Here is a 26901-nt window from a genome sequence, read left to right as displayed (position 1 = left end):
CAATGAAGAGAGGATATTACCTGCAGCTGGACTTTTAGTATTGGGTCCCAACTCTTTATGCAGTGAAAGCGGAAAGTATTCAAGTTCACAGTGGTTTTCTGTGTTCCTTCATATGATGCATCCACCGTAAGCACAACATTTTTATTCTCTAGAGAAAATAGATTTATACACGTGTGACGCCAATGGACATGTGTCACCAGTAAGCAGAATTGAACCTGGACCTTTGGAGTTAAAGGCACGAGCCTCTACCACATGAACCAAAAGTCAACTGCCCCATAGATAAAGCTGTAGAGCAGACTCAATAGTCTGTCCTGCACTGGCTCTGGATTACATACGTCTCTCGTCTGATGAAGTGCATTCCTAGCTTCAGAGACCTCCCAGCAGTTCATCCCAGATGAAACCCAGTTATCATGCTGACAGACCTGAACGGTCAGGATTGAACTTTCTACTGCATGGCCTTTAGGTGAGGCTGTAGAACAGACTCACCAATCTTTCCCTCAACTGAGGTACAACCACCACCAAAGTCAGCACACTTCCTTCTGTGCAGTCTTTCACACAAGCCTTTAGCTGGCTTCTGCATTGACAGCTCTCACAAGCCACAGTTAACCAAAAATGGCCAGCAATAGGTATTCTCATTCAATAAAAGGCAGTTTGAGACATATTGGCCTTCCCACTGTTGACGAAGGGGGGGAGGGAGTCCTCTCCCACTTTTGCCCACCCTCCAAGGCATACGTCAGCTTTGTAACTCTATCCCTTACAGCTAACACTTAACATTGAAAGAGGATCGATGCTGAAAAAAGGCAGCTCCGAGACTTCCACTGCCCCATATTTTATTGTCATTTAAAAGACTATTTAGAAACAGTCCTTATTGCCACTTACCATGCCTGCAGCTGGAAATAACAGGTTAATAAAGGGGCAGATGTTGTGGCCTGCTACCCTGGCCAGGAAATAGACTCACCTTTTAAATATTTTTTATTCTCCTCCTTGTCCACCTGAACTTCTAAGCAGCAAACTTCCCGTGACTGTGAGTGACAATCAGTGAAAGAATGGGTAATAAAGAAATCTACTAAGAATGAAGGGATGAAGACTAGACAGCTGTTGGGTTCTTGTGCAGTTTGTATCATAATCAGAGTGTGTATGTTAATTCCCACTGCTCCTGATCAACAGACATTTCAGGGACAGCTTATATTAAATCATTAACAAATGCACAATCATACAGCATGGCTGGAAAATCTGTGACCAGAAGATGCAAATCTTTCTCCTTATTGAGGAAATGAAGAGAAAAAGAAGAAAACATGCCTGTAAGAGACAACTCAAGATTGGCAGTTGTAAAAGGAGGCTCCTGGGGAGTGTGTGGTGCCAATGGCTCCTTCTACTGCTTGGCCTGTCCACTCCTTGTAGATGGAAACAGAGAATCAAATGGGCCAATCCTGACGGGCACCGCAAACCAGTGCAATGGGTTACAAAGCCACTCAAATGGAGGGGCTGGGGAAAAGTGTTTTCAAGCAAGACAGGAGGCTTTGAGGGTCAATGCAAATTCCATGCAAAATCCAAGACTGCTGGGAGGTATGGCCTAGAAGGATTGGAAAAGTTTCACATACCACCTTTTGGTAATAACACAAAAGGACTTCATGTTTGCAAAACTGAACTGGCTGTTTATTAAGAGCAGCTGCAACTACAGCTAGCATTCCAACCACGTGCATATATATAGACTTCCAGACACCACGTTCAAACTCTTCCCTCCTGCAACCTGTGCTCCTCACTCCAAGTTCCATGCAGGTTACTACAGGAAACAGCCTTGCCTTCACGCCACTCCATTTAAGGCTAGTGCCAACAAACAGTACCTGCATGTCTCAGCCACTTCGTGGCTGCCCTTTGAAGGTGTAGACTTAGGGCAAGAAAGGATATTTGCACCCTCCCTGCCCTAATGGTGCCACCCAGGGACATAAACAATCTCTCCCAAAATCAATAGAATAAAGCTGTTCATGGTAACTAGTTCTTGGCAGATCTAGAAAGAAACACTGCCTAGAAAATTCTGCTGATCTGGGGAACCGCTGCTTTTACAAACTATATATGGAGAAAAATCCTAAACTCATTTAAATCAATGACACTTTTCCCATCAACTTGCCAGGATTTCACACTTGGTGTGTTGAATTTTTCATTTCTGCATGGAGAAAGCAATGCTGAAAATTTACCAGATAGGAACATTGCTTTGTTTTCTTATTTTACACCCATGATACTACTTACAATTTTGACTTATGAGCGCTGTATAAAGTCCCGAAAAGATTTTCTGGCACAGGGAAAAGAAACAAATGAAGGGAAGATGCATAGAGAAGGAACAAAGGAAAAGTGAAATTTAAACTTACCACAAGGACATTGTTAGTTACTAGTTTCTCAGGAGGACCGGGACTGAAAAACAGAATGAAAAAAAAAATCAGTTTTACTGAGTTGAAGGATTTTTTTAAAATGAGCACATATAAGTGTATACTTAAGAACAAATGGCTTAAAAATTAATGCAAAACACTAGTATATTTTGAGAGCCCTAACATACAGAAAGAAATATGGGCACTCACTAAGCAGATTAAGCAAAACTTTAAAACAAAAACTAGCAAAAGGAGGTTAAAACATCATCTTGAGAGAAAGACGGTCCTTAACAGAGCAGAACACCTAGATTGGTGCCCTGGTCAATGTTCCCTCTCCTTTTAAAATGTTTTAGTGTATATATACTACAGGGACTACAGACTACACTGAGCACAACATTTTTGTCCTTGAGTAAGCTTACATTTTTATTTAAGTGAGGACTGTGCCCAAGACTAGAGCTGAGGGAAGGAATGTACAGAGAGGTATGTGTGAGCATCACAACCTAGTTCCAGCAGTTGTTAACTCTGCCGCAGCAGTAGGGTTGCCAGATGGTTTCAGAAAAAATACCAAACAAACAAACAAACAAAAAAGGACCCCGAGAGTTGTTAAGGGGGAAAAAAAGTGTAGGCCCTTTAAGAAACATGTGGTGAGACTTTTGGGCCCTAAGAGGCAGCCGGCAGCCACCCACCATCTTGCCGGACAGCTCCCCTGCAGAACCTGGTAAGCACTAGGGTTGCCAGGCTGCCTCCATATTGAGCTGGACAGCCCGGGATTTTCGCCTCCTGGCCGGGAAAAAAAATCAGAAAGTACTGGACATCTTAGGTGTTCAGTATTTTCTGAATGTTTTTACTGGACAGGAGGAAAAATACCAGACACCTGGCAACCCCACGCAGCAGTAGCCCATCTAGGGCTTAAAGGGCTTGAGGCCCCTCAGGTGGGCACTCCCAGGAAGAGGCCCGGTCCCACCTCCCTCCCTTGTTGTGTCTCAGGGTATTTCAGAATAGGGCTGCAAATGTAGGCATTCGGAATTGCAAATCAAGCCTGGGATTTAAATATCCTGCGTTTGATTTGCATCTTCCCATACAGGCGCCTTTTTTTTTTTGAAATTTACAAGCCTGGAATAACTGCCCGCGTCTACATGCAGCAGTGAAACAGGCGTTCAAAATAAAGCCCTATTTCGAACTACCTGTTAAACCTCATTGCAGGAGGAATAACAGGTAGTTCAAAATAGGGCTTTATTTTGAACGCCCGTTTCACTGCCATGTGTAGACACGGGCAGTTATTCCAGGCTTGTACATTTCAAAAATGGCGCCCGGCCGGGAAGATGCAAATCAAGCGCGGGATATTTAAATCCCAGGCTTGATTTGCAATTCCGAATGCCTACATTTGCAGCCCTATTCTGAAATAGGCTGCAAGTGTAGACATACCCTAAGCTTCAGCAACCACGGCAGTACTAGAAACCAGGTGCCAGGTAGGGATACTGGGGGACTGTGCCTTGGCCCCATCAGACCACAGCTCTGAAACTGCTACTGCCCTCACCTGGCACCACAGGGCCCTCACTGAGCTCCTGCACAAGGGGCATACTAGCACTGCCATTTCCTCCCAACCAGGGAACCAAGTCCTGAGACCACAAGCACTTCCCTCTCCCAGGCCATGGCCATGTGCAGAGCAGGTTCTTAAAAGGCTATGCTCCATCCCTGCTGTGGCACCTAGAGACTAATAAATATATATAATGAGCAAAACCTATTTCTTCGGATGAGATGATCTTGATTGGAGAAAAAAAACCAAGGTGCCACAGGACTACCTGTTGTGTTTAAAATTACAGACTAACACAGCTACCCCTTTGAGACTTTTAAAGGTCATAGTATTTCACCTAATGATTCCTGCAGCAAGCCTACAACGTCTTGAAGGGGAAAGATAGTCTGAATTTAAAGTTTTTGTGTGAGGGAGAAATTGTTCCAATGGTCAGTTACTCTCTTTGTCAAAACATTGTGCCTTATTTATTGTCTGAAATTTTCTAGCTTCAGTTTTCTCATTATGAATTTTTCTTGTAGATTAGAGAGCCCCAGCTAATATCAGAGATCTCCTCCCTATCTTGATATGTGTTACAAATGCTTATGTCACCTCATAACCTTCCCACAGATAAACCTAAATAGTTTTTACAGTCTCTTCTTATAAGGCATGTTTCCCAGACCACCAATTGTTCTTTAGCTCTTTTCAACATTGTCTTTGCAATTGGGTCAAGAGGACTGACACGTTATTCCAACAAAGGTGTCACTAATGCATAACACCACCTCCCTGTTTGATATTCGCCTACCTATTATACTTCAAATGCATCTTGTTCAAAAGAGTCCACTTTACCATGCAATGCAAATTGGTTTCTATAAACTAACTTATCCTGATCATTATTTACCAGGCCTGCTGATGAGCAGGGGGAAGGAGGCACAAAGGGGACAGTTGCCCCAGGGCCCAGAGATTCAAAAGGGCATGGCCACCACCTTCACTACAGCCACAGTGGTGATGGCTACAGCTCTGGGTCCTTTAAATTGTCACTGGAGTGCCATGCAGCATGCTCCAGGCAGCTCTCAGGGCTGGCTAAGGAGTTGGGTGGGGAGAACAGCACATTGTACTCTGGGTAGCTCTGAGACTTTTCCGCTCAAGGCCCTGCCTTTCTGGAAGTGCAGAACCAATCCCCGTCTTGCTGAGGGCCCAGAAAGTCTGTTATTTACCATTCCTATTTGTGTGTCCTCTGCAAATCTTATCAGCAATCATTTTATTTTCATCTAGACCACTGATAAATATACTGAATAGCACTAGACTGAGAACAGACCCCTATGAAACTCCACTGCAGCAAGTGTATAAACCAGACAAATGGTGCCAACGTGTGGTACAAACAAAACAAAGTTAAACAATAAAACTGTAATCTCAAATCTCCATTTCAAAAAGGAAAGGAAAGGAAAGGAAAGGAAAGGAAAGGAAAGGAAAGGAAAGGAAAGGAAAGGAAAGGAAAGGAAAGGAAAGGAAAGGAAAGGAAAGGAAAGGAAAGGAAAGGAAAGGAAAGGAGATATATTTCCAATATATATTATGTTGCAAATTTATTACCACCACCTGGCCAGGTCTACACGTTGCACTCAAGGACCTATTCCTTTGGAATTGTACTTACATTTTCTCCATCTTGAATTCTACTTCCAGAGACTCTTGTTTCTGAAAAGAAAAAGGGACAATAAGTATCAATCAATGGTACCATCCCATTCAGAGCAGAAATATTCTAGCTTCACTTTCTGGACCAATTTCATCCACCGCTTCCTTGATGGAATATCAGGGCGTTATCAGTTTATGCCTCCCTTTGCTGCTGGCCAGCAAAAATAAGAATTGAGTGAAAGGAAACTTACAGAACCTAGCAAAGGTGTTTCACCACCATTTGTTACATTCCATGGTGAGAATAAAATTAAGCTAAAGGGTAGAATGCTATTGATTCAGAGCACATACGATAATAGCACTATATTGGACAGAGCTAAATGATAACAAGCTGTTGGCGTTTTTAGCCTCTCACAAAGATGGTTGCTAACGGGGAATAATTTTTTTTCCTGAGTCTATGAAAAGAGATTAGCCACTGCTAATAAACATCTAGTGAAACAGGAAAGTGGTATCTGCTCATGCAAAGCCAAAGCCAGGTCACTGTGAGATGCAGAGGAAACATCAACATCCTGCTCAGCATTCCCAAAATGTCAGTCCTTACCTCTGAGTTCAAAGAGAATACCTCATGGACTACCTCTCCAGGCCTGATTTTAGCAACATCAAACAGCACAGTGAATTGTTCATCCTCCTTTGTAAATGAATCATCATCATAGACTGTCAATTCTAGGATATTCTGGAAGTAAATGGGAAGACAGATAAGAATTCTATATCCTAATTGAGACACCCCAAAAATAGGAATCTTGTTACAGTTTCTTTCAGCTGGGAGAAGGAAAGACTAAAGTAGGCAGTGGATTCCTTCATGAGCTTAGCCATGCAGAATCCTATTACTAAGTGAATTCCAAGAAACCAGACATATACAGCATATAATGATCCAGTCAGTGTCTTTTTAATCATCTGTTATATCCTGATGGGGAAAATGCTCTCTCTCATCTGCCTTTGCTGTCACCCAATTCACAGACCAATGCTTTCAGCTTCTCTGTAACCAAAACTCTCAATAAATCACCTGATTGCTGCTGTTTTACTCTGCACAAGTCAGCTCATTAGAGTTTGGTTTCAAGAGCATTTCCCTAATTTGTCTAGCATGTTTTATCAGCTGGATTTAAAGTGAGGCCTTTGGCCTCTTTGGAAGAATGAAATCTTATTGTCTTAACTACCTTGACCTCATTCTGGATCCTGAAGTAAAATGTCTCATTCCAGACAGGGTCATCATCATTCTTGATAGTTTTGGTCTTGACCTTTTTATTTGAAGCCGTTGGCAGCCACAAGCTCACATAGCAATCAGATGCAGTCACTAAAGAAGAAAAAGAAATGACATGCCAGCATTTTATATCAAATACCTAAAACTTGTTTCAGTCTTAGAAAAGAAGGTGAATGACATTACCCAGAAGGCTTTGGGGAGAAAAGAGAAATTGTCTATTCCAGAGAAGGGGGAAGAGAGAGAGATGGGTGGAAGCCACAGAGCTGTTCTCCATCCAGTATTTGCTTCTGACACTGGCTATTGCCTTATGCTTCAGAGGAAGTTACAAGAAACCCTGCAGTGCACCATCACCAAATAACCTGTGCACACAGAAAGTTTATTTCTAACCCATTAGAGGTTAGCTTATGTCCTAAAGGGCAAGGGCCATTTATAGCTCTTCAGTAACTCTAGGCTATTTTTAAATCTTTATTATTATGCATACATATAATCTTATTATGTATACACACTTATTTGAATCATTCTGGAAACTCACTGAACTGCCCTTCTGTTCAGGGGCTTTGTTTTAAAACTGTCTGAAAAATTTCAAGACACAAAGAGCCATTCAAAGATACAGTGTTAAGTTTGTCTTGAAGTCAGGACCGGGCCAGGATTCTGCATAGCTTTCTGATGTGAGGGGTCTCAGGACTCACATATCACATCTCAGAGTGAGATGGTTTAACTGGGCAGGTCAAGGATACTTTCCATTAGGGGAAAGTGCAGGAGAAGGGAGCTGAGCAACTAGAAATGAGGGTTCAAAGTGCCTGGCTTTACTGAGATATTCAGAAGGGTTTCTCACCAACTATGGAGAATCTCTGCAAGCGGGAAGTGAGATGGTCTCACAGTACATCTTCCAAAGAGGGTCAGAATAGGCCCTGGGGAGGGGGAATACTAATTAGGGTGCTAATGCTAATTAAGAAGGGTATTCACAAGAATACTGGCTCTGAAGGTTGCTTTTCCTGTCAATGGAGAATCAATATCATGTTGTGTGGCTGAGAATCTGGCGGCTGAAGAGATCCCAGAAGATAGGGGGTTTAGGCCACTCAGAATTCTCTGCATGATCTAGAGATTCTGAATGTCTGTGGTACCTTATAATATCCTTCTAAAGCATGTGGGACCTTTGCATTTCACACCAGACTGGCCAGTGAAACACCAGGCTATGACTTGATTTACCCATCTGCACAAACCATAAACAAACTGTCCCAAACATATTAACAGACTGCAAAGGGTTTCTCGCCAACTATCAGGCATTTGATGGCCCCTGGAGATAATCCACGTGCTACCTCTTCAATTATACTGCATTTGCTTCTCAAATACATTGCTCACAGTCAGTGAGCCCTGGAGAGTACTGAAGGAAGAACAGAACTCACAGAAGTCAGTTGAGGTGATGTTCCTGGCTCGTATGACTCTCACAGAGAGGAGGCAATTGGGAGAGGTTTTGATCTGCAGAGAAACCAAACATGAGTTTCATCAGCATAAAATAACATTAAATTTCAGAAGGGTATCTGTGTTAGTCTGTTTTAGCAAAAACAACAAGGAGTCCTGTGGCACCTTAAAGACTAACAAGTGTATTTGGGCATAAGCTTTTGTGAGCTGGAACCCACTTGGTCAGATGCATCTGACAAATTGGGCTCCAGCCTACCAAAGATTATGCCCAAATAAATTTGTTAACCTTTAAGGTACCACGGGACTCCATGCTGTTTTTACATTAAATATATTCCAAAGAAGACAGGAAAGGCGTCTTTATTATGTGCTTTTATTCTTCTACTAGCAACTATTGATTGTCTTAGAAAGTTTTGTTGCATTACTACCCCATCACTGTTACCCCATGTGACAGGGCATGTCGGCCCCACACCCGGGCCATGGATGCGCGAGCAGCGCGGCACCCGCCTGCCCCTCCCCCCCAGCGCTGTTGTGCATGCTCCTGGCAAGCACTGGGAGGTTTAAATGCTGGCGACTTGGGTGCGGAAGGGAGCAGAGGAGGGCAGCTGCAGGGAGGGAGGTAATGCATGGCCGGGCAGAGAAATGCCACCGGTTGGAGCAGGAGACAGGGTGGTTCAGCCCCCGCCCCGCCCGCGATGCCTGAGAGCAGAGACCCAGGGAAACCTCCGATGGTGGGAGGTCCCGGGACCGCCTCTTTTCTCCCCCAGAGCCTGCCCCATTGCTGTAAGACTTATAGAGCCGGCAGCCCTTGAGCGAGGTGAGCTCCACTGAATGAGAGGAGGTGGCTGCCATCAGGAGGCACTGAGCGGTAAGCCTAGCGCAGGTAGGAAGTGGCCCAGGGTAGGGTAAGGAGTCCTGAGAGGTTGATGGGTTCTGGGAACTTGGCCCCCGTCAACCAAGCGGAGGTAGTAGCCCTACCTTTAGGGCACTGGGCTGGGACCCGGAGGCGAGGGAGGGCCCGGGTCTCCCTACCTCCGCTCACTGGGTGACCAGCGACCCCGGAGACGGGAATGCAACACCCGGGCGACCGAGCCAGGTAGTAAACCTTGGAACCAAGAAATGAATAGTTTATATGGCTGAACTGAGGACCCTGGCTGTTGGCCAGATTGGGCCAAGGGTGGAGGTTTATTGGGATGCCCACAAGGGGAAGGATAACCTGACAGAGCCAGTGGTTGCCCGGTTCTAGGTGGGAATCCCTTTGGAGGGCTAGAGTAACACAGGAGCTGTCCCCCAAGGGGTGCGACCTCCCCCACCATGGGGCACCCCAAGGAACAGCCTCTGGATACCCCCAGAAAACTGGTTTTTAAAATGGTTTCTCTCCCCTCCTAGTAAATGTAAAATGAAGGAATCCTAGTCTAATAGCAACACATTATGCCAGAGAGTGTAATACAGGCTATTGGGTACATGTCTTGGATGGATGAAGAGGAGCTGGGAGGAGCTGTGGTCTCACTCCTGACAGCAAAGCATTTACAACCAGTTCAGTGTTGTCTCTTTCTTCAGGTTTCTTAGCTGTGCTGACGGCTGTCAACCATGACCATGCTGCAGAACTGCTGGCAGCAGTGCACCATCAACCCAAGTTGAGCCAAAATTGGGCCTTACATGATACCAAACCTGGTAGCAGGTAGCTCCTTAGAGCTTATTTACATAGATATTTATATTATTTCCCACTGTGAGGTTTACAGGATCTTTTGAAAAAGGGTTTATTTTTCGAAAGATCCGCATCTAGACTGCCGTTTTTTTCAAAAAATCTCACTTTCAAAAAAAGCGGCAGCCATGTTTATGCTAATGAAGCACGGGATATTTAAATCCCCGCTTCATTAACAATTTCGACGTGCCTAATCTACATCTCTCTGTTGACAGTGAGGTGTAGTCTAGACGTGCCCAAAGAGGGGTGACGAGGTGAAAGTGATAGGCTAGCAAAATTAGCTTTCACCTGCATTCTGAATGGATATGAATGGGACAAGAGTGCATTTGTCAATGATAGAGAGAAGGATGATGCAAAAATCAAGACGTGAGATGCTGAGAGACTGGGTTAGAGTTTTAGCTGTGTGGATGGATAGGAAAAATGGTGCCTCAGAGTTGTTACACAGCAAGTATCTATGCCTTGGTCTACACTAGGGAGTTATTTTGAAATAACAAGCGGAGTGTCCACACTACCAAGCCCTTTATTTCAACAGGCTGGTTATTTCAAAATAATAACTCCTGCTTTCCATGAGGAATAATGCTTATTTCAAATAGTTAGTTTGAAATAGCGGTAGTGTGGACATTCCACTACTGCTATTTCAAAATAACTACTTCCCAGTGTCATTCAGAGTAATTACTCCTCAGTGCTTCCTGGGGCTCTAATTCGAGATAGCACATCCACATTAAGGGAGTGTGCCTCCGACTAATTTCAAGTCTTCCCTGTAGTGTAGATATGCTATTTAAAAATAGTTATTTTGGGCGTTATTATTTCAAAATAAGTTATTTTGAAATAATTTCCTAATGTAGAAATGCCCCCAAAAGGCCTAGACATAGCTTAGATGAGAGGAGCTACCGAAAAGTCCGAGTCAAAAATGATGCACAGGTTAGGACCCTGAATGACCAAGAGAATTATAGTGATGTCCACAGTGATTGAGAAATAAGTTAGCAGGAGGGGTTTATCATTTACTTGTGTTGATATCAAGTCCGATTCAAAGTCTGTCATTTTCTTCAAGGAGCTCAGTGGCTTGGGACCAATGTATCTAAAGATCACCTACCACTCAGGGATAAAGACCAGAGTTAGCAAGTCCACTCCTCTGGCCCAAAGGAACTCTTTACAATAAGGATAAAGCTCATCTGTGCAGAAGACAAGATTTTCTTGAGGACTGACCCAAGACTGTGGAACAAACTCCTGTAGGAGCCAAGAACTATCACAAACCTCATCACCTTCTGTTCCAAATTCATGTTTGTTCAACCCATCTCCTCAAACAAGCCCAGAACTTTACCTAAACAAACCTGGCTCTACAGAGTACATACAGTTCACCACCTGGGGAAAAGACGAGAAAGAGAATTGCCACTACCCCCCTGACATGAAAATTGGCTTAGGAATATTAATATACATAACTCAAAGATGCTTTAGACAAAATACCTCATGTAACATCAATGTTAATGTTACAATCTGCTGAATCTGTTTATCCTATTTTGGTGCATGTATCATTTTTGTAGGGGAAGTTAGAAGTATGAAGTGTGGTACTGTTTATAATTCTAAATATGCTAATGAGGCCATTACTGATGCTCCAGAAACGTAATGACTTGGTAATTAAGTCAATGATCTATGAAGGCTTTTGTTTTTCCTGTAAGGCTGGATTGTGCTTGATCATGCCAGGACATGTGGCCAAGACACCTGATGCTGAAACCCATGTTGAATCTTCTTGTACTTTTCCACTCAAGGTGAGAAAAATTTGAACTGAGCACAAAAATTCCCACCTTAGACAACAGTCATGTAAGGGGGAGAGGCAAATAATAGGGGGACCAGATGCCAGGAGACTCCCCACCCCCAACTTACCACCTAAGATGCCTCTTGGAAACATCTAAGATTAAACGGGGAAGGATTGGACCAAATGAGGAGGCTGCTTAACTTGTGAAAGAGATGTTTAGAACAATTGTTTAGGGTAAAAATTTGCATGTAACAAGTTTCTTAGTATATTAGAATGAGCTGATGTTTTTGTTTATTTTAACTTAGTAACTTACTTTGATCTGACTGTTTTTATTAAAACATTTTTGTTTATTACAGAGCCCAGTGTAAATAACTGTTACCTGGGGGAGAGCAACCACTGTGCATATCTCTCTTTCACTGATAAAGGGAGTGGACTTACAAACTTTTTCTGTGTAAAACTTTTACAGAGCAAGACGGATTTATCTGGGGTTTTGGTTCTTTTGGGGGGGGGGCTGTGTTCCTGGGTGCTGAAGCCTTATAGCTAAGCTCTCCCAGAGCTGAACTGGTTCAGTATCTGTGTTGCTCTGCAAGCGGATAGTTACCCCAACTCTGTGCTTTGGCTGGAGGAGACCAGAGCTCCTGGCCTAGCAGCACAGGGTGTCAGAAAGCCCCAGAGGGCAGGACGGTGGACATTTAGTGGTTTGATTAAGTACATTGGGAGACAACTCTAAAGGGGACTTCTGTGATTCAACCCATCACAAGAACAAACAACGTGTGACAAAAGGTATTCACACAACTTAATGCTGCACTAGAAGGCACCCCGATACTATTGTGATGAGGGCAATATAAGACTCTATACAGAACAGAATCTCCTCAACTCATCTCACTTGCCTCTCTAGAACTTTGACAGGTCTGCTCTGCTCCATTACATGCAGCCAGTCCCACCGTGAGCATGATCTTCAGCCTACATAACAAGACTGAAGGCATCATAACCCAGCCAACTCATTAAGGCAGAAGTCAGATATCTACCAATTCCCAGGCAATAAGACAAACCAGCAATCCTGATTTGAACACAAAGACTCATAGACTCCAAAAAATTTCAAAGCCTGCTAAAATACAGCAGCATTCCACCAAGGGCACTGAAGATGCAGCAGCAGCTTGAACTAATAATAGCAACCAAATGCACAGCTTCCACCATGCATCATGTTTTAGGTTTTATTCAAGAACTTTCATCTCCCCCACCATAAAATCTGTTCTGGTGCTCGTCTCTACCTGCAGGACGAAGAATCAGGGATTTGGTGAATTACCGTTCTACACTGACTTGAACCGTCAACACAATGGTCCCCAAATATCTCCTTCCTTCCCATCTCCCACACAGATCTCCTGGGTTTATGACACCCTGCACTTGGTGAAGAGAAAAGGGAAGAAGGTTGAGCACTTCACAGTGAAAAACAGGGGCTGATACAGGCAGAATCAAAACAAAGTCTTCGTAGCCTTTGTGAGACTCTATAGCGGGCCAGGAGAATCTTCCTATGAGCATCCAGTGAAGCTGCCAGATCCTAAAGTCCTGGGCACAATAAGAGCAAAGCTCATCTGTGCAGAAGACAGCTTTCTCAACGACCAATCCAAGCTGTAGAATGAACTACCCTAGGGACTAAGGACCATCACAAACTTTATCACCTTCAACTCTATGTGCCAGGCACATTTCTTTGACCTTGTCTTCTGTAGCATAAGAGCAGAGCAATTGGTACCTTTAAAACACCTCTGCCAAAACAAAACACTGCATTGCACACACTTCTCCCTCTGGGAGAAGGAGGAGAGAACAGACAACATATGACAGATGTTAGTCATATTGCTTACCACACTAACAGAAGGTGCTGAGGTATTATAGTGATCAACGTAGAGCATGAAACTGCAGAACAGAACAGAATTTAGTCCAACTTATCCTCTCACTACCTTCTCTCCCTTCAGTCCCCTGGCCTTACTGCGCCTATTGTGCTATATTGTACCCTCTCTAAGCTCCCCAGAGTGCTGCTGGATAATGGACAAGCTGTACAAGCCTGCAAGTACCATGTCCTGCTTGTAAAGCCATCCACCTTCCTCCTCCACAAAGCCCAAGGACAGGCTGGCTCTTTGTTTCCTTTTCCTGTTCATGGCTTCATGCCTTCCATCATGCTGCCCCCGTACATCTGGGATACAGTGCTATTTATTTGCTGGTTCTGCTTCCCAGCTTCTAGAACAGCCATTCTTATGCCTTCTAGCACCAAAAAGATGGCAATCAATCCTCTCTTTTGCTACAGACACTGTCTCTAGTAGGCCATCTAAAATCAAAACCTTTGAATTTTAACAAAGGAAAACAGGACACTTAGGATAAAATAAACAACCAAAAATTTTATATCAAATGTCAGCTCTACCAGCAATTTAGGTGAATGGCCACTTCCCCACAGCTTCTCTGTCCATAGGGAAGTATTGATTTGCTCGTTCGACCAATTAACAGTGAAGAGCCTGCTAAGACCTTCCTTGGATATAGGACAAGGAAAAACCATTTGGAAATAGACTGGAATTTCTACATCAAACTCTTGATTTCAAGATCTAAGTGACTCTCTATTGTGTCTACTATTTGTTGTTTCTTCTATGACAGTTAATTTCACAGCACACAAAGTCCAGTCGGGAGCCTAACTTCTACAATCAAACCTGGAAATAAAGTCCGAATGTGTACATGCTGGAAACCAAGATGGGAACATAGGCCATATTTCACCTTCATCTCATCAAAAGCTGAGTAACCCTTTGGGCCAAAGCCATCCCTGTGGTATAACGTCATCACCCTGTGAAGAAGATTTTTCTCTTGACCTTTCATCAGCCTCCAGGAAGTAAAACAGGTATATCTATAGGTCTTATCAAGTGGTGGAAACCTCTATTCGGTGGTTTTTAGCTTGGCACAACTGCTTCCTTCCAATTTTTCTCCCCTACTAGATAGAGGGAAAGGATATAAGCAATAAAACTTACACCACATGGAGTCATTTAGCATATTCATCATTATTTTTTGATTCTGAGATTTTGGTTCTGTTCATTATAAAGTGAAAGGCTGTTTACCAAATTCATAATGAGACATAACATCCTAAGAAATAAAAACTAACAAGAAGTGATTGCTACAGCTAAGTGGGAACAGGAATTTCCCTATCACAGGAAATTGCCTGATTGCAAAATTTGTTTTGATCCAGAATCAGAACAAATCTCTTATTTTTTTTCTAAATGAAATGTCATTGGTATCAACACATGTCCACAGAAAACGTTAAGCTCAACAAAATAGCATTTTCTGACAGAAAAAATGTTCCATCAGAAAATTTTGTCCAGCTCTAGCATTACTAGAGCTAATACCCAGAGAAATGCACTGATGGGAATAGCAAATCATAATTATATCATCACTTTGCACAGTAACCATGAGCAGAACTTCCACATAAACCATGGAAGTGCATTTAGACTATAAGAACAGTAGAGATAATTCTCTAGATGTTATGAAGTATTTACGATTTCTAAAGAACTCTAACTTTAAAATTAAACCACTATTTCCTGGTATCTAACTATAATTGCCCCTTCAAGATGCTAAAAAATTCAGATGCTCCTTCAGATGCTTTTTATAAAAAGCACTAACTGGTATAATAGGCAGCTGATTCAAACTTAATTATAGGTACCCTAAATGAATCGGTCCACACCCTTTCAGAGTGGCAAAAGGTATCCGTAATGTTTGAATTGTTTTTCACCTATTATTCTGAAAGTTAAACTTTCAAGCCATTGATATGTATTGCAACCTTAACGGATTTTGTGTGTGTGAGAATACTATACATAGTACATGATTATCAATGATTCTCCTCAAGTTGCAGCACACAACACTGTCCCTTTTAATTTATTTAAAACTTCAGAATGCCCCTTTTTCTTTTTTGTTAAATTAGGTATAAAGTCTGGGATATTGGCTTTGAAATAATTCACTGTCTGTACTGCCTTCACTATGCTGTAGTCTTGTTTCTTATGTATCTGTCACGCTCTCTTAATACTCCTGAAAGAAAATAATTCAGACTGTTAACAATTCTGTTTCTCTTTAGTTAAAAGATAGGACTTATCCCCTCCCCCCACCAATGACAGACACTCGTTAGTGGAGACCACAAGCTCACACGCAAAGAACTTCCATGAAGATTGGGAAGGTACTGAAAGACACTTGAATCCTCATCAGAACTTACCCTGAAGCTAAGGCAGGACTAAAAAATGCTTCATTTTACTACAGGCATTCACATCTGCATCTCACAGTATCCAGTTTGAGTGGGCTGAGGGCTCGGAAGTTACCTGACCAGTCCTCAGAGCAGCAGGGTTTCTGACAGTCACAAAGGATACTGGCAATTTCCTTACCTTACTCGCAGTGTTCGCCATTAATTGCAAATTAGGCTGCTGTGGTGATGGCAAAATCCAAACTGACTTTTGAGCAACAGGGCTGTTGGCTGCCAGGCGCACACTGAGCTTGTTGTCTTTACACTGATACACCCAGAAGGGCAGGTATAATTTATAGACTCCCCGTGATCCACCCCGACACCTATATGCAGAGAAAACAGTCTGCTGACGTGTGCTCCAGTAACACACTCAGTACTTGGGCAAAGGGAAAGATGCAGCAATGAGCCTGGTTAATCAGTAAGTGCCTACTGCCAAGTTCAGAGGGGTTGCCCCTAACCTCTCCACTGCCTGCTCATTAGCCAGATCATGCCCACCTATAATGGTCTCTCCCAAACACTTCCAAAAAGCACAGCCCTTCCCAGAAGAATGAGGCTGGGAAGAAATCCCTGAATCCCACCCACAAATGTCTATGGTGAAACTTCTAAACACCCAAAAACTCAGCTCAGCCCATTCTGTACTAGGGACTTTTTTAATTTAAGTTTTGAATCTCTCTGTTCACCAGTATCACAGGATTTCCCTAAGCTGACGGATGGGACCCCTAGAAGAGGTGGTACCAGGCTAGTTCAGAGGTACATGTGGGACAAAGGGAAAAAAAAAACCAGTGAGGGCGGGGAAAGCAGCCACATCATCTGTGCTTGAGGGTAAAGCACTGGATGGTGCCTTGAAAGCACTCGCCTTTCCTCACTGCTCCCAAGGTAGTCTCTAAAGCAGCTGTTGTAGGAGTTCCTGTGTACAGTACTAAGCCCCATGCAGCTGCCCAACAGCCAAATTAGTCTTAACTGTGCACCATTAAGCTCAGTCATGAAGGTGCATGTGGCCCAGAACCAGCATTGGACATCCACTAATAGGGGAGGCGGAGAGGGAGCTACCTGAAAGAGGGAGTCAAGAACAGTTAAAAGAAGGCTATAAAGTAGGAAGTGTCCAAACTTACTAACTCTACAAGCCACATACAACAATCTTCCGAAGTTCAAGAACTGGAGCGGCCTGCCAGGGCTCAAGGCTTCTGACCCACAGTTGGTGCCTGCTGGGGCTTAGAGTTTCAGCCCTGCTCCTGCTGAAGCCCCACGCTCAGGCAGGTATTTCCCAGGGGCTGAAGGACCAAGTCCCCCTTCTTGCTGGGCAGAAGCTCCTACCCAAACACCCTGCTGCAAGGCAGGGGACCCAAGCTCCCTTCACACAGTCTGGTAAGAGGCGAATGGAGGAATTGATGCAGGGGGCTCTCTGAGCAGCATTTTAACTGTAGAGGAGCCACATGGGGCTCATGAGCCATAGTGTGGCCATCCTGATATAAAGGAAAGAAAGCGGGAAGGGGAGAACACACTGGTGAGAACAAAGATGAGAAGGGAGAAAGTAGAATAAAAACAGAAAGGACAGAACAGAGGAAAACTGGACAGAAATATAAGAGAGAGCTTGGCAAACATGCCAACGAATGCTATGAGGGAAGATGGTGGAGGCATCAACTCATCTAAAGGAGGCTCCAGCAAAAAGAAGGCTCGAAGCTGTGCTGGACGGCACTATAAGGGTACATCTGGACTGCAAGCTTCTTTTGAAAGAGCGCGTCCACACCTCAAAACCGGATCAAAAAAGCAATCTGCTTTTTCAAAAGAGAGCGTCCAGACGGCATGGACGCTCTCTCGAAAGAAAGTCCTGATTGCTATTCACAGAATGGCCACCAGGGCACCTATGCTTTTTTTCAACTACCTTTTCTTTCAAAAAATGTTTCTGTTCTGCGTCCACACGTGCCTTTTTTCAAAAGAGCTCTTTCAAAAAAGGCGATCTTCCTCATAATTTGAGGATTACCAATGTCAAAAAAGCCCTGCCTTCTTTCAGTTTAATTTCAAAAGAACTCAATTGCAGTGTGGACGCAGGTGAAGTTTTTTTGAAAAAAGGGCAGTTCCCCCCCCCCAAAAAAATGTAGTTAGACATACCCTGAGGCTACGTCTATATTACAGCCTTCTTCCGCAAAAGCTTATGCAAATGAAGCGCGGAGTAGCATATCACTGCACCTCATTTGCATAATTAATTAGCATCCATTTTTGCGCAAGAGGCTTTTGAGCAAAAAGGAGCTGTGAAGATGGCTCCTTTTTGTGCAAAAGCTCCCTATTGCGCAAGAGCCGTTCTTCCTGAAAAAATGAGGAAGAATGGCTGTTGCGCAAGAGGGGAGGTTTGTGCAAAAACAGATGCTAATAAATTATGCAAATGAAGCACAGCGATATTTTACTCCGTGCTTCATTTGCATAAGCTTTTGCGGACGAAGGCCGCAATATAGACGTAGCCTAAGAGGAAATGCTGAAGGCCTTCATACACGCAGCAGTAATGATTTGACACAAAGTATAAAACTGATTCCCTTTTACAACACAAACAGGAGACATTCCGAGCTAAACAAAGTTTCAAGCTAAGTAGCAGCTGCTCTTAATTTTCAATATAAATAAGAGTATTTCAGCTTTTTTTATGTCATATTATGGCATCAATAGTAGTAGTGCACATGATATGTTACTACTACTGATATCATGAAATAATGTAAATATAATTAAAATCCTAAAAAGAAAATCTAAAATAAAAATATTGAAATTCTGAAATGAAATTTTCTGATATTTTTAAAATAATTTTTGAAACAAGTTGTTCTTGCATTAAGGGTCCAATTCTACCACCCTTTTAACACCAAGGAGTAACCTACTTTGCAAATAGTCCTTAATAAGGATGACAGAATCTAGCCCTAATTGTAACATCAGTGTAGTTAATAGTTTTATGTAAAGAGAATGAACAGTAGTAAACTGTAGGTCATAATCAAAGTACCAGATTCTGCCTATGCATCAAAGCAATAAACAACTAGGGGTTCATCTACACTGCAAGGCTTAACTCAAAATAAGCTACGCAAATTGAGCTACGTCAGTTGTGTATCTTATTTCGAAATAGGGAACATCTACACAGCACTTACTTTGAAATAGAGCACTCTTCTTCTGATTTCCATTACTCTTCGTACAACGCGGGTTACAGGGAGTCAGAGTAAAAAAATCCTCCAGCTTGACTGTATTTCAACATATTTCGAAATAACTGCCTGCTGTATAGACATGGACTAAGTTATTTCAGAATAGCGCTAGTTATTTCAAAATAGTGTTGCAGTGTAGACATACCCTATGTGACAATCTCCATAGATTCTGCATTACTGAAAACGCATATGAAGAGCTGTCCTTCAATGTGGGCTGGTGAAGGCCAATACCAGAACCACTGGGCATGCCTTCACTTGTGCAGAATAAATAAGTACCAATGGATTATTCTTGGGGCTCAGAAGACTTGGAAGGTTGCACTGACATGTGAGGTGAGAAAGGCTAGGTCTATCCCCCTAGATTAATACTGGGCCAAATCTGTGGTACTTCATCCAATCCACTTGTGACATTCTCATGGCACAGAAGAGCTGCCATACTGCCCTGAAAGGGCTGCTGGAGATTCACCTGATTGACAAGCATGCCAGTTCTAGGGCAACAGAGTCAAGGCAGTGACATTTTTTTAATTGATACTACAGAAAAGCTAGATGAAAATTCATCCATGTGGCTTTAAGGGTTTACTGTACTGTCTCCCAATGTCTTTTATCATGCTTAAGTGTATGTTATTTACTTGTAGATGCTCCAGAAACTCATAAAACCCACAGTGTGATTGACATTCTAAGAATTTATATTGTGGTAGAGTGCTCATAAATTCTCTTGGATGCAGTTCCAGGACTTCACAATCCCTTGCATTCCTTGATTCATACAATGTTCTGAGGCATCTAGAACTATCACCCTTTCTATATGTTATTTCTCAAAATCCAAGAACTTGGTATATTATTTAACTGCAGTTGAAGGAAAAAGGAACCCTGAGCACTGAAAACCTTGATAGCAAATAATTTTTGGGCCTATATTCAGACACCCAAGTTGACCGTTTTGCTTATCCACTTTAACTCAGAGGCGAGATGTAAGGTGGCCATTGAGCAAAGTAGATTCCAGCTAGGCCCAGCAATGCAATAAGTCTGCTTGGAACTGAAGAACAGCAGTACAAAGCGTTCACAATCTTGTCTTTTCCAGAGAGTCCAGAAGCCCAAACCTGGTGTCCCAGGCCCAGTTACTATAGGGCCAGACTGGAGAATAGATGTACTGATTTGGTGGCTCTTACTAGCAGCCACTGTCAGTGGCAATCTTATGGAACTCTAGATTTCAAAGGTGCCATCTCCCATGATCACCTCCAGGAATCAATGCCCACCCCCACACCCTCCAGCATAGCTGCCCCTCATAGACAGAAGGAGAATGCAAATTAACCATAGGGTTTTCTACATAGTGTTTATACACTGGTACCTTACAGGCTTTCACAATGTAATTGAGAGCATGTCAAACTTCACAGACATACCAACAGCTGATATACTCACATGCTGTGATGCAGGAGTCAAGATGATCCCTATCGGTTATTGCACATTCACATATGTGCCACGAGTCATTGTCAGCCAGGTGCTGTTATGCAAGCTGCCTCATGACTCATCAGCAGAGCTGAGCAGGAGCTGGGATTTCCATTGCACAGAAGAAAATGGTGCACGCTGAACAGGAACAAAAAGTTGAAAATAAAGTTGTCTGCTTCTCGAAATACCTTTTAAGAATTTCATTTCAGAAGAATCAAAACAGGGTGCCCCACTGGCTCCCCACCCAACTTGCCTCCAACTCCCCCACTCATCAGGCAATATAAGGAGCCAGTGAATTAGATAACCCAGCAAGCTGGCCAACCTGCCCACCCACCACTTGGACAAGCCTGGAGAGATGCTGGCTGGGAGCTGTGGTGGACCCTGCGGGGCAAGGAACCAGAAGTTTGGCATCCTGGAGAAGCAGGCAGCCTGTGGACCCAAGGAGCAGGGTACATACCTACCTAGTTGTAATGGAATCAGCAAATTCAGGTGGAAAAACTATTTCCTCATAAAATTTGTGACTAGCTCTACTCATCAGCCAGCATTTCCTTGAAATTAGAGTCTGACTTCTTGCATGTGTTACAACTGTGTAACTGGGAAGTACTTGACTGTTGTAGCAGAAGTATTTCCTCCTCCTCACCTTCCCATCAGTCAGCTGTTAGTTACAATATTAGTCTCCTTTTTCCAAACAGGCAACAAGTTGCACAACAATGAAACCCTGATATGTTTTTAGAAATAAAAACAGCAGTTATTGGAAAAATACACTTACATCTGGGCTATGCCCACAAAAGGATTCTACAGCACGCAACATGCTTGATAACTGTCCCTGACCTCCAGATATATTCAATCAGTGGGAATGGTCTGGTGATATAACGTGTAGCTTTTTAAGGGCTTGCATAGATAGTATGAAGACTGGCCCAACCTCGTCTGTGGATCTCTGAAACCACTCCAGCGGTTCTGACAAACAATTGATCTATGCTTCTCACTAAAGCAGATATTAATTTTCTAATTCTCTTTCTGATTCTGAAGCCACCAACTTCAAGTGGGAATTTTGCATTGAAAAGTAAGCTGGTTTTAGTCAGTCATTTGTTATAGCAACATACTTCATTCATTTGTTTGGACTTCTTTCAGAGGTGTAAGAGTCTCTTAGGTGTAGAGCAGCATTCAGATGGACAAATGGCATCACTGTATTCAGAACAAAGAGGCGCTGGGAGCGGGTGCTGCAGCACCCCCATCTTTTGTGCAGGGTCCTGGCCACTGGCCCCATGCCCAGGCTGCCTTACCCCCGTGTCTGCATCTCCCCTATCCCAGAACCATGGCCCTGCTCCTGCCCCCAGCTTTCAGGGGTGGAGTGGGCCATGGACAGGGATAAGGGGGAAGCACAGCTCAGTACCCCCATTCTGAAAACTGTTTCAGAACCATTGAACATAAGTATTCTCATGTATGTACACATGGACCTCACTGGATGTGAGTCCAACTGCCCCATCATTGTCTCTGGTTATGTTGCTACTCCATATTGTGCCGTGTGCTTACTGGCAAACAGGCCGAGTCTCTCATAGTATCCCCCATGCTTGAAAGATGAGTTGCATAATAAAAAATGTACCATGTGGGTGCTCATAAAGCAAAATGTATGATATAAAGGATGGGCTCCAATTATGGCTGTGTGCAGGAATGCCTGTGCAACCACACAATAGATCAGTGATAAATCATTAATTGGATTTCTGTCATGCCTTTCATCTGAGATGCGCAAAGCCTCTCTACATTCTTGTGAAATACACATAATTGGTGAAACCAACATTAAAGTGATTTGCTTAAGATCTCACATTTAACCAGCAGTTGGTAAGCAGCTTGATAGCTATACCTACCTATTTCAAGCACGAGAACGAGGAATAAACACTTAAATCCTGGCTTCCCAGCCTTTTCCTTAACCCCTTTACCACAGCCCCTTCCTTACAACATAACCATTAGCAGCAACCTCCCTGCTTTCTCACATTAGCCACATTTTGTGCCTAATCTGTGTCAATATTGTATTGCAGAAAAAAAACTATTGTTGAACAAAATATCTGAATTCCCTTTGCTACACTGGGTGACGTAGAGCATATTAGAGATGTCCCCATTGGTTATAGTGTGGAATGCTGCCTCCCATCAGACCTATCTATTAGTGATGGTTGAAACTTGGAAATTCCATTATTTGAAACTTTCCTCTCATCCCAAACCAAACTGAAAAGTGGAAATCTCTCACAGAGTAAGCTCATCTAAAGGTTTTAAGTATCAGACCAGAATCAGGCTGGAGATGACGAGGTGGATCCAATCAGGGAGGATGAGGCCCACTTCTAGTAGCTGATCTGGAGGTGTGAATTCTAAGAGAGGAGAAGCTGTGAGCCATTCACAGTCTTTGTTTAATCCTGAGTTGACTGTGTCAAACTTGAAGATGAATTGTAGCTCAGCAGTTTCTCTTTGAAGTCCGGTCCCGAAGTTTTTTTGCTGCAGGATGGCTACCTTTAGATCTGCAATTGTGTGTCCAGGGCGATTGAAGTGTTCCCCTACAGGTTTTTGTATGTTGCCATTCCTAATATCTGATTTGTGTCCATTGATTCTAAAGGTTTTGTCTCTGTCAGGTTGAAACACTTATTATCATGCCATATAAGTAATTATGTAATTGTTACCACAAAAAGTTATGATTTTATCAACTCAGTGTCTTCCTTCAGAAAATTTTCAGCCAGCTCTACTATTTACTATGAACGCTTCAGTGGCCTCTCTGGGGAAATTGCACCAATGTAAGAATGCTACATTGTATCCATTGCAGGAGGTTAGTGACTATAGAAACAAGCTGGATTTCCTTGCTCCTGGAGCAGGGCAGTTTGATTTCACCAATAATGTTGTTCCAAGGTTACATGTAAAGAAACTAAACATACTGCCATCACAGCATCACCTGCTGCCTTTGAGTCTGCCATAGTAACAATACAGGGGGATGAAACAGAGTGTGGTTTGGGGATCTAGAGCTGGAGGCAGGTGGTGAGGAGCAAATCTGATGCATCCTCCTCTCCTCTAATAATTGATGGCTTATTATTAATCCTAGCTGAAATTTGAAGAGCACCACCAGGCATATTATAGCCATCTTATAGGTCTAAGGAACTTAAAATCTAAAGCTTCCATCTTTCAAATATTTACAGAGACAACAGCTTTCCACAGATAACTAGTCTAATTCAAATCTTTCAGGCAATTCACATGAGTAAAATTATTACTCACTCATAAGTGTTCGCAGCATCAGGCCACAAATAGACAGACAAAAGCTATCAACATGATTCTCCACTCACCCACCTCCCATAAGTTCTTTCTTCAGACAACATGGCTTAGCTTTAGTTTATTTAAAAAAAATGTGGGGGCTGATTTTTGTTTTATTTATTTAGAGACAGATTCTTCGAGGCAAGGACTGTCCCTCACTGTGTGTTTGTGATGCAACTACCAACATGGGGCCCTGATCTCAGCTGAGGTTTCTAGCTGCTGGGGTAAAACCAGTAATCATTTCTATTTTTAGTCCTTGAAAACTGAGTCAATTTGTTCACCAAGATGACCTTTATGTATTCTCTCCCTTCCATGGCTTCCTTTCACATTGTGGCCTTGACCTTTTCCTTAGCCTCCTCCAACCACTTCCCTCCCACTTGACATCAGAATCACTAGCTGAAATTCTATTGCTTGACTTATACAATAGGGCTACGTCTACACTCCAGGGTTTTTCCAGGATACCAAAACCCCACCATGTCCAGGGAACACATTTGCTCTTCCGCTGCCTTTTTTTTTTTTTTTTTTGCAGAGCAAACGCGCTTTCAGGGAGCCCTGTATACCTTGTTTTCATGAGGAAAAAAGGAAAGAGGAGGCTTTTCTGCCATTTCACCCAGATGGTAAAAAAGCCTCTTCCAGAAAAACAATTGGAGAAAGCTGTGCAAATTGTGGAGCACAATTTGCATAGCTTTTTCCAATATAACCCAATAGTGTACCTAGGTTCGACTAGAATGATGATCAATAGTGGGTCCTTCTGACCTTAAAAATCTATCAGTCTACCCTCCTCCTCACCCCCCAACCCACTGACTCTCACACCCTGCATTGAGTAACAGTTCAGAGGTTGGTTCCAACAGTAGTGGGCAATGAATGTTTTCCATGAGATAGATGGGAGAGGAGGATTTTGGGTCCAGAGCTTAGCTGTTCCTGGTGCTACAAGTCTCTTAAAGTAAGGCTGCTAGAAGCATCATAAACATAAGCTTCATACTTGTACTCCCCCGCACTTCACTCCAATATGGTGTTTGCGTGAAATGCATGGCCAATGACAGCAAAGCTCAGGAGCTATAATACAAAGGACATGTACAGGGTCCTACTGAGTAAATCTGGGCTCCAATTTCCTGTGGCTCCTAGGATCCAGGAGGTTAGCAGGAAACAACTCCTGCCTCTCCCATGTGCTCCCAAGCCCTTCTTCCCTTAGTCAACAGTTGGAGGAAATGGCAGAAGGTGAACCTTACAGGAGTTTCCTGAGTCAATTACCAAGGCTATTCCATGGGAGGAACACAATTAATGTCTTAATTCATAATGGGTTATGTAAGCAAGTTCCTGACTTTCCTGTTCATTGTTAACACATCAGTATGTGGGCAGTATAATTAGCATAATAATTATAATTGTAGAGCTAATCCAGTTATGATATCCTTTCATACTAACAAGAAAGACACACAGGGCAGGTCACAAATAAAGAAGATGTGACTGCGTCATCTTCCAGGCCAGAACTAGTTACTTCCTTTCAGGAGAAGCTGTTCGTTAATAAGACAAAACAACTCTTTCTTAAAATATCATTTTTGTCTGATTCATTTCCCTACCTACCTAAATTGTACATGAATAAATATCCATTTCATCTGTTCACAGCAATATCCCATTTCCATCTCTGCTCCAATGTTGCACACAAAGTTGCTCTTTTTAGTCAGAATAACTAAACAGTATCTCTAATGGCTTTTCATTCTTAATCATAGAAATGGAGGTAAGACACATGCAACCTACTTCATGATAGTAAAATTATAAGTGGAATCTTAGTCCTGTTGAAGTCAGTGACAAATCTCCCAGTAGTAGGGATTCCTCTGCATAACTTTGAGAAATATGCAGATTTTAAAAACCACAATGTTTATGAAGTAAACAAACTTCATACTGGACTAGCTGCACACCGCACACCACAGCACTTCACAAAGCTAAAAAAATGAAAATGAAAACAATAATGAAAATACAGCATTGCACATTGCTAGTTGGTAAGTCTCAGAAGCCATTATTTATAACTTAAGTGGGGTCTTACACTAACCTAAGCATAGTCTACTATAAGGCTTGTTACTCTAGGACAGTGCACCATTTCAATGCTGTAATGCATTGACATGGCAAATACCTGGGCCTAGGGTTGCCAGTTTTTGTTGGATGTATTTCTGAAGGTTTCATCACACAACATCATCTTTAATTAAAGATTAATCTTTAATTCCTGGAGACTCCAAACCAATCCTGGATAGTTGGCAACCCTGTGAAAGGATTAGAGGGGAGGGACAGCTCGATAAGCTGCGGGAAGAGTCCAGAGCCATTCTACGCAGTTTTTAATTTGTCTTACTACATTTGAGCATGCTTAGATATGCCCATGTCTAAAGACCCAGCATCTTCGGGCTGAAAACAAACGACAGAAATTCAACTCCCAAGTATAATTTTTTGCAGAAAAATATAACGTGCCTGAAAATGGAGGCTCAGAAAGAAAGTTTCTTCAATGATTATTATAGTCTCTTAACTGTAGCGTCAGTGTAGGTAATGCCAGGGGGTCAATTTTTTTGTACAAGTGAAGAGTGTTGAAGGTTTAGCAGCCAGTTTTGATATCTTAGAGACCACAATGACACAATGCGGCCAATTTCTTAGTGCTAGTAATAATGTTACAATGGGGCTAGAAAGCTTTTAACATTCCTTTTGTGTTAGCTAACTATTCAGATTGATATACTGTATGTTGGTTGTTTGGCAGCATACTTAGATTAATAATAGATCAAAACCAAACACAGCCAATGAAAATTTTGGTCGTACCATTCAGTCGCGAGAGCTCTCTTTGCATGTGCAAAAAATTCCTATGCAATTTTTAATACGTAAAAGGTTACATGATCAAGTCCCTTGTAAGTACATCTGCACATGGAAAGTGATAAAGTATATTTACAGAAGACCATATAAATATATAGCATCACACAAATTAGCTCTATATAAATACCAGAAACAGCCTTTTCATAAACATGCATTCATATTTTCAAGTGAATCCACTCCTGTCATGCATTTCCTTCTTGTGTTTGGTTTGCAGTGATTCCAATGACATCAGAGTAATCAAATTTACTCTCCCAGATTAAAGGATACAAG

General features: G+C 42.6%; 1 protein-coding gene across 1 annotated transcript in view; it reads right to left on the bottom strand.

Moving 5' to 3' along the window:
* PLA2G4B (phospholipase A2 group IVB) overlaps positions 1 to 16224 on the bottom strand; it is a 44986-nt gene extending 28762 nt beyond the window's left edge. Inside the window, exons 1-8 of the mRNA XM_025188324.3 lie at positions 16035 to 16224; positions 8164 to 8236; positions 6714 to 6850; positions 6101 to 6232; positions 5525 to 5565; positions 2367 to 2409; positions 959 to 1022; positions 21 to 148 (exon numbers count right to left, since the gene is read on the bottom strand). Coding sequence (XP_025044109.3) covers positions 21 to 148; positions 959 to 1022; positions 2367 to 2409; positions 5525 to 5565; positions 6101 to 6232; positions 6714 to 6850; positions 8164 to 8236; positions 16035 to 16055 — 639 coding nt within the window. The 5' untranslated portion in view covers positions 16056 to 16224. The remainder of the gene's footprint in view (positions 1 to 20; positions 149 to 958; positions 1023 to 2366; positions 2410 to 5524; positions 5566 to 6100; positions 6233 to 6713; positions 6851 to 8163; positions 8237 to 16034) is intronic.
* Between the last annotated feature and the right edge of the window lie 10677 nt (positions 16225 to 26901).

Source organism: Pelodiscus sinensis, chromosome 5 (genome assembly GCF_052426305.1).
Source record: "Pelodiscus sinensis isolate ZL-2025 chromosome 5, ASM5242630v1, whole genome shotgun sequence".
Lineage (NCBI taxonomy): Eukaryota > Metazoa > Chordata > Testudines > Trionychidae > Pelodiscus > Pelodiscus sinensis.
Note: the sequence above shows the minus strand (reverse complement) of the source record. Positions and strands in the feature narration are given on the sequence as shown.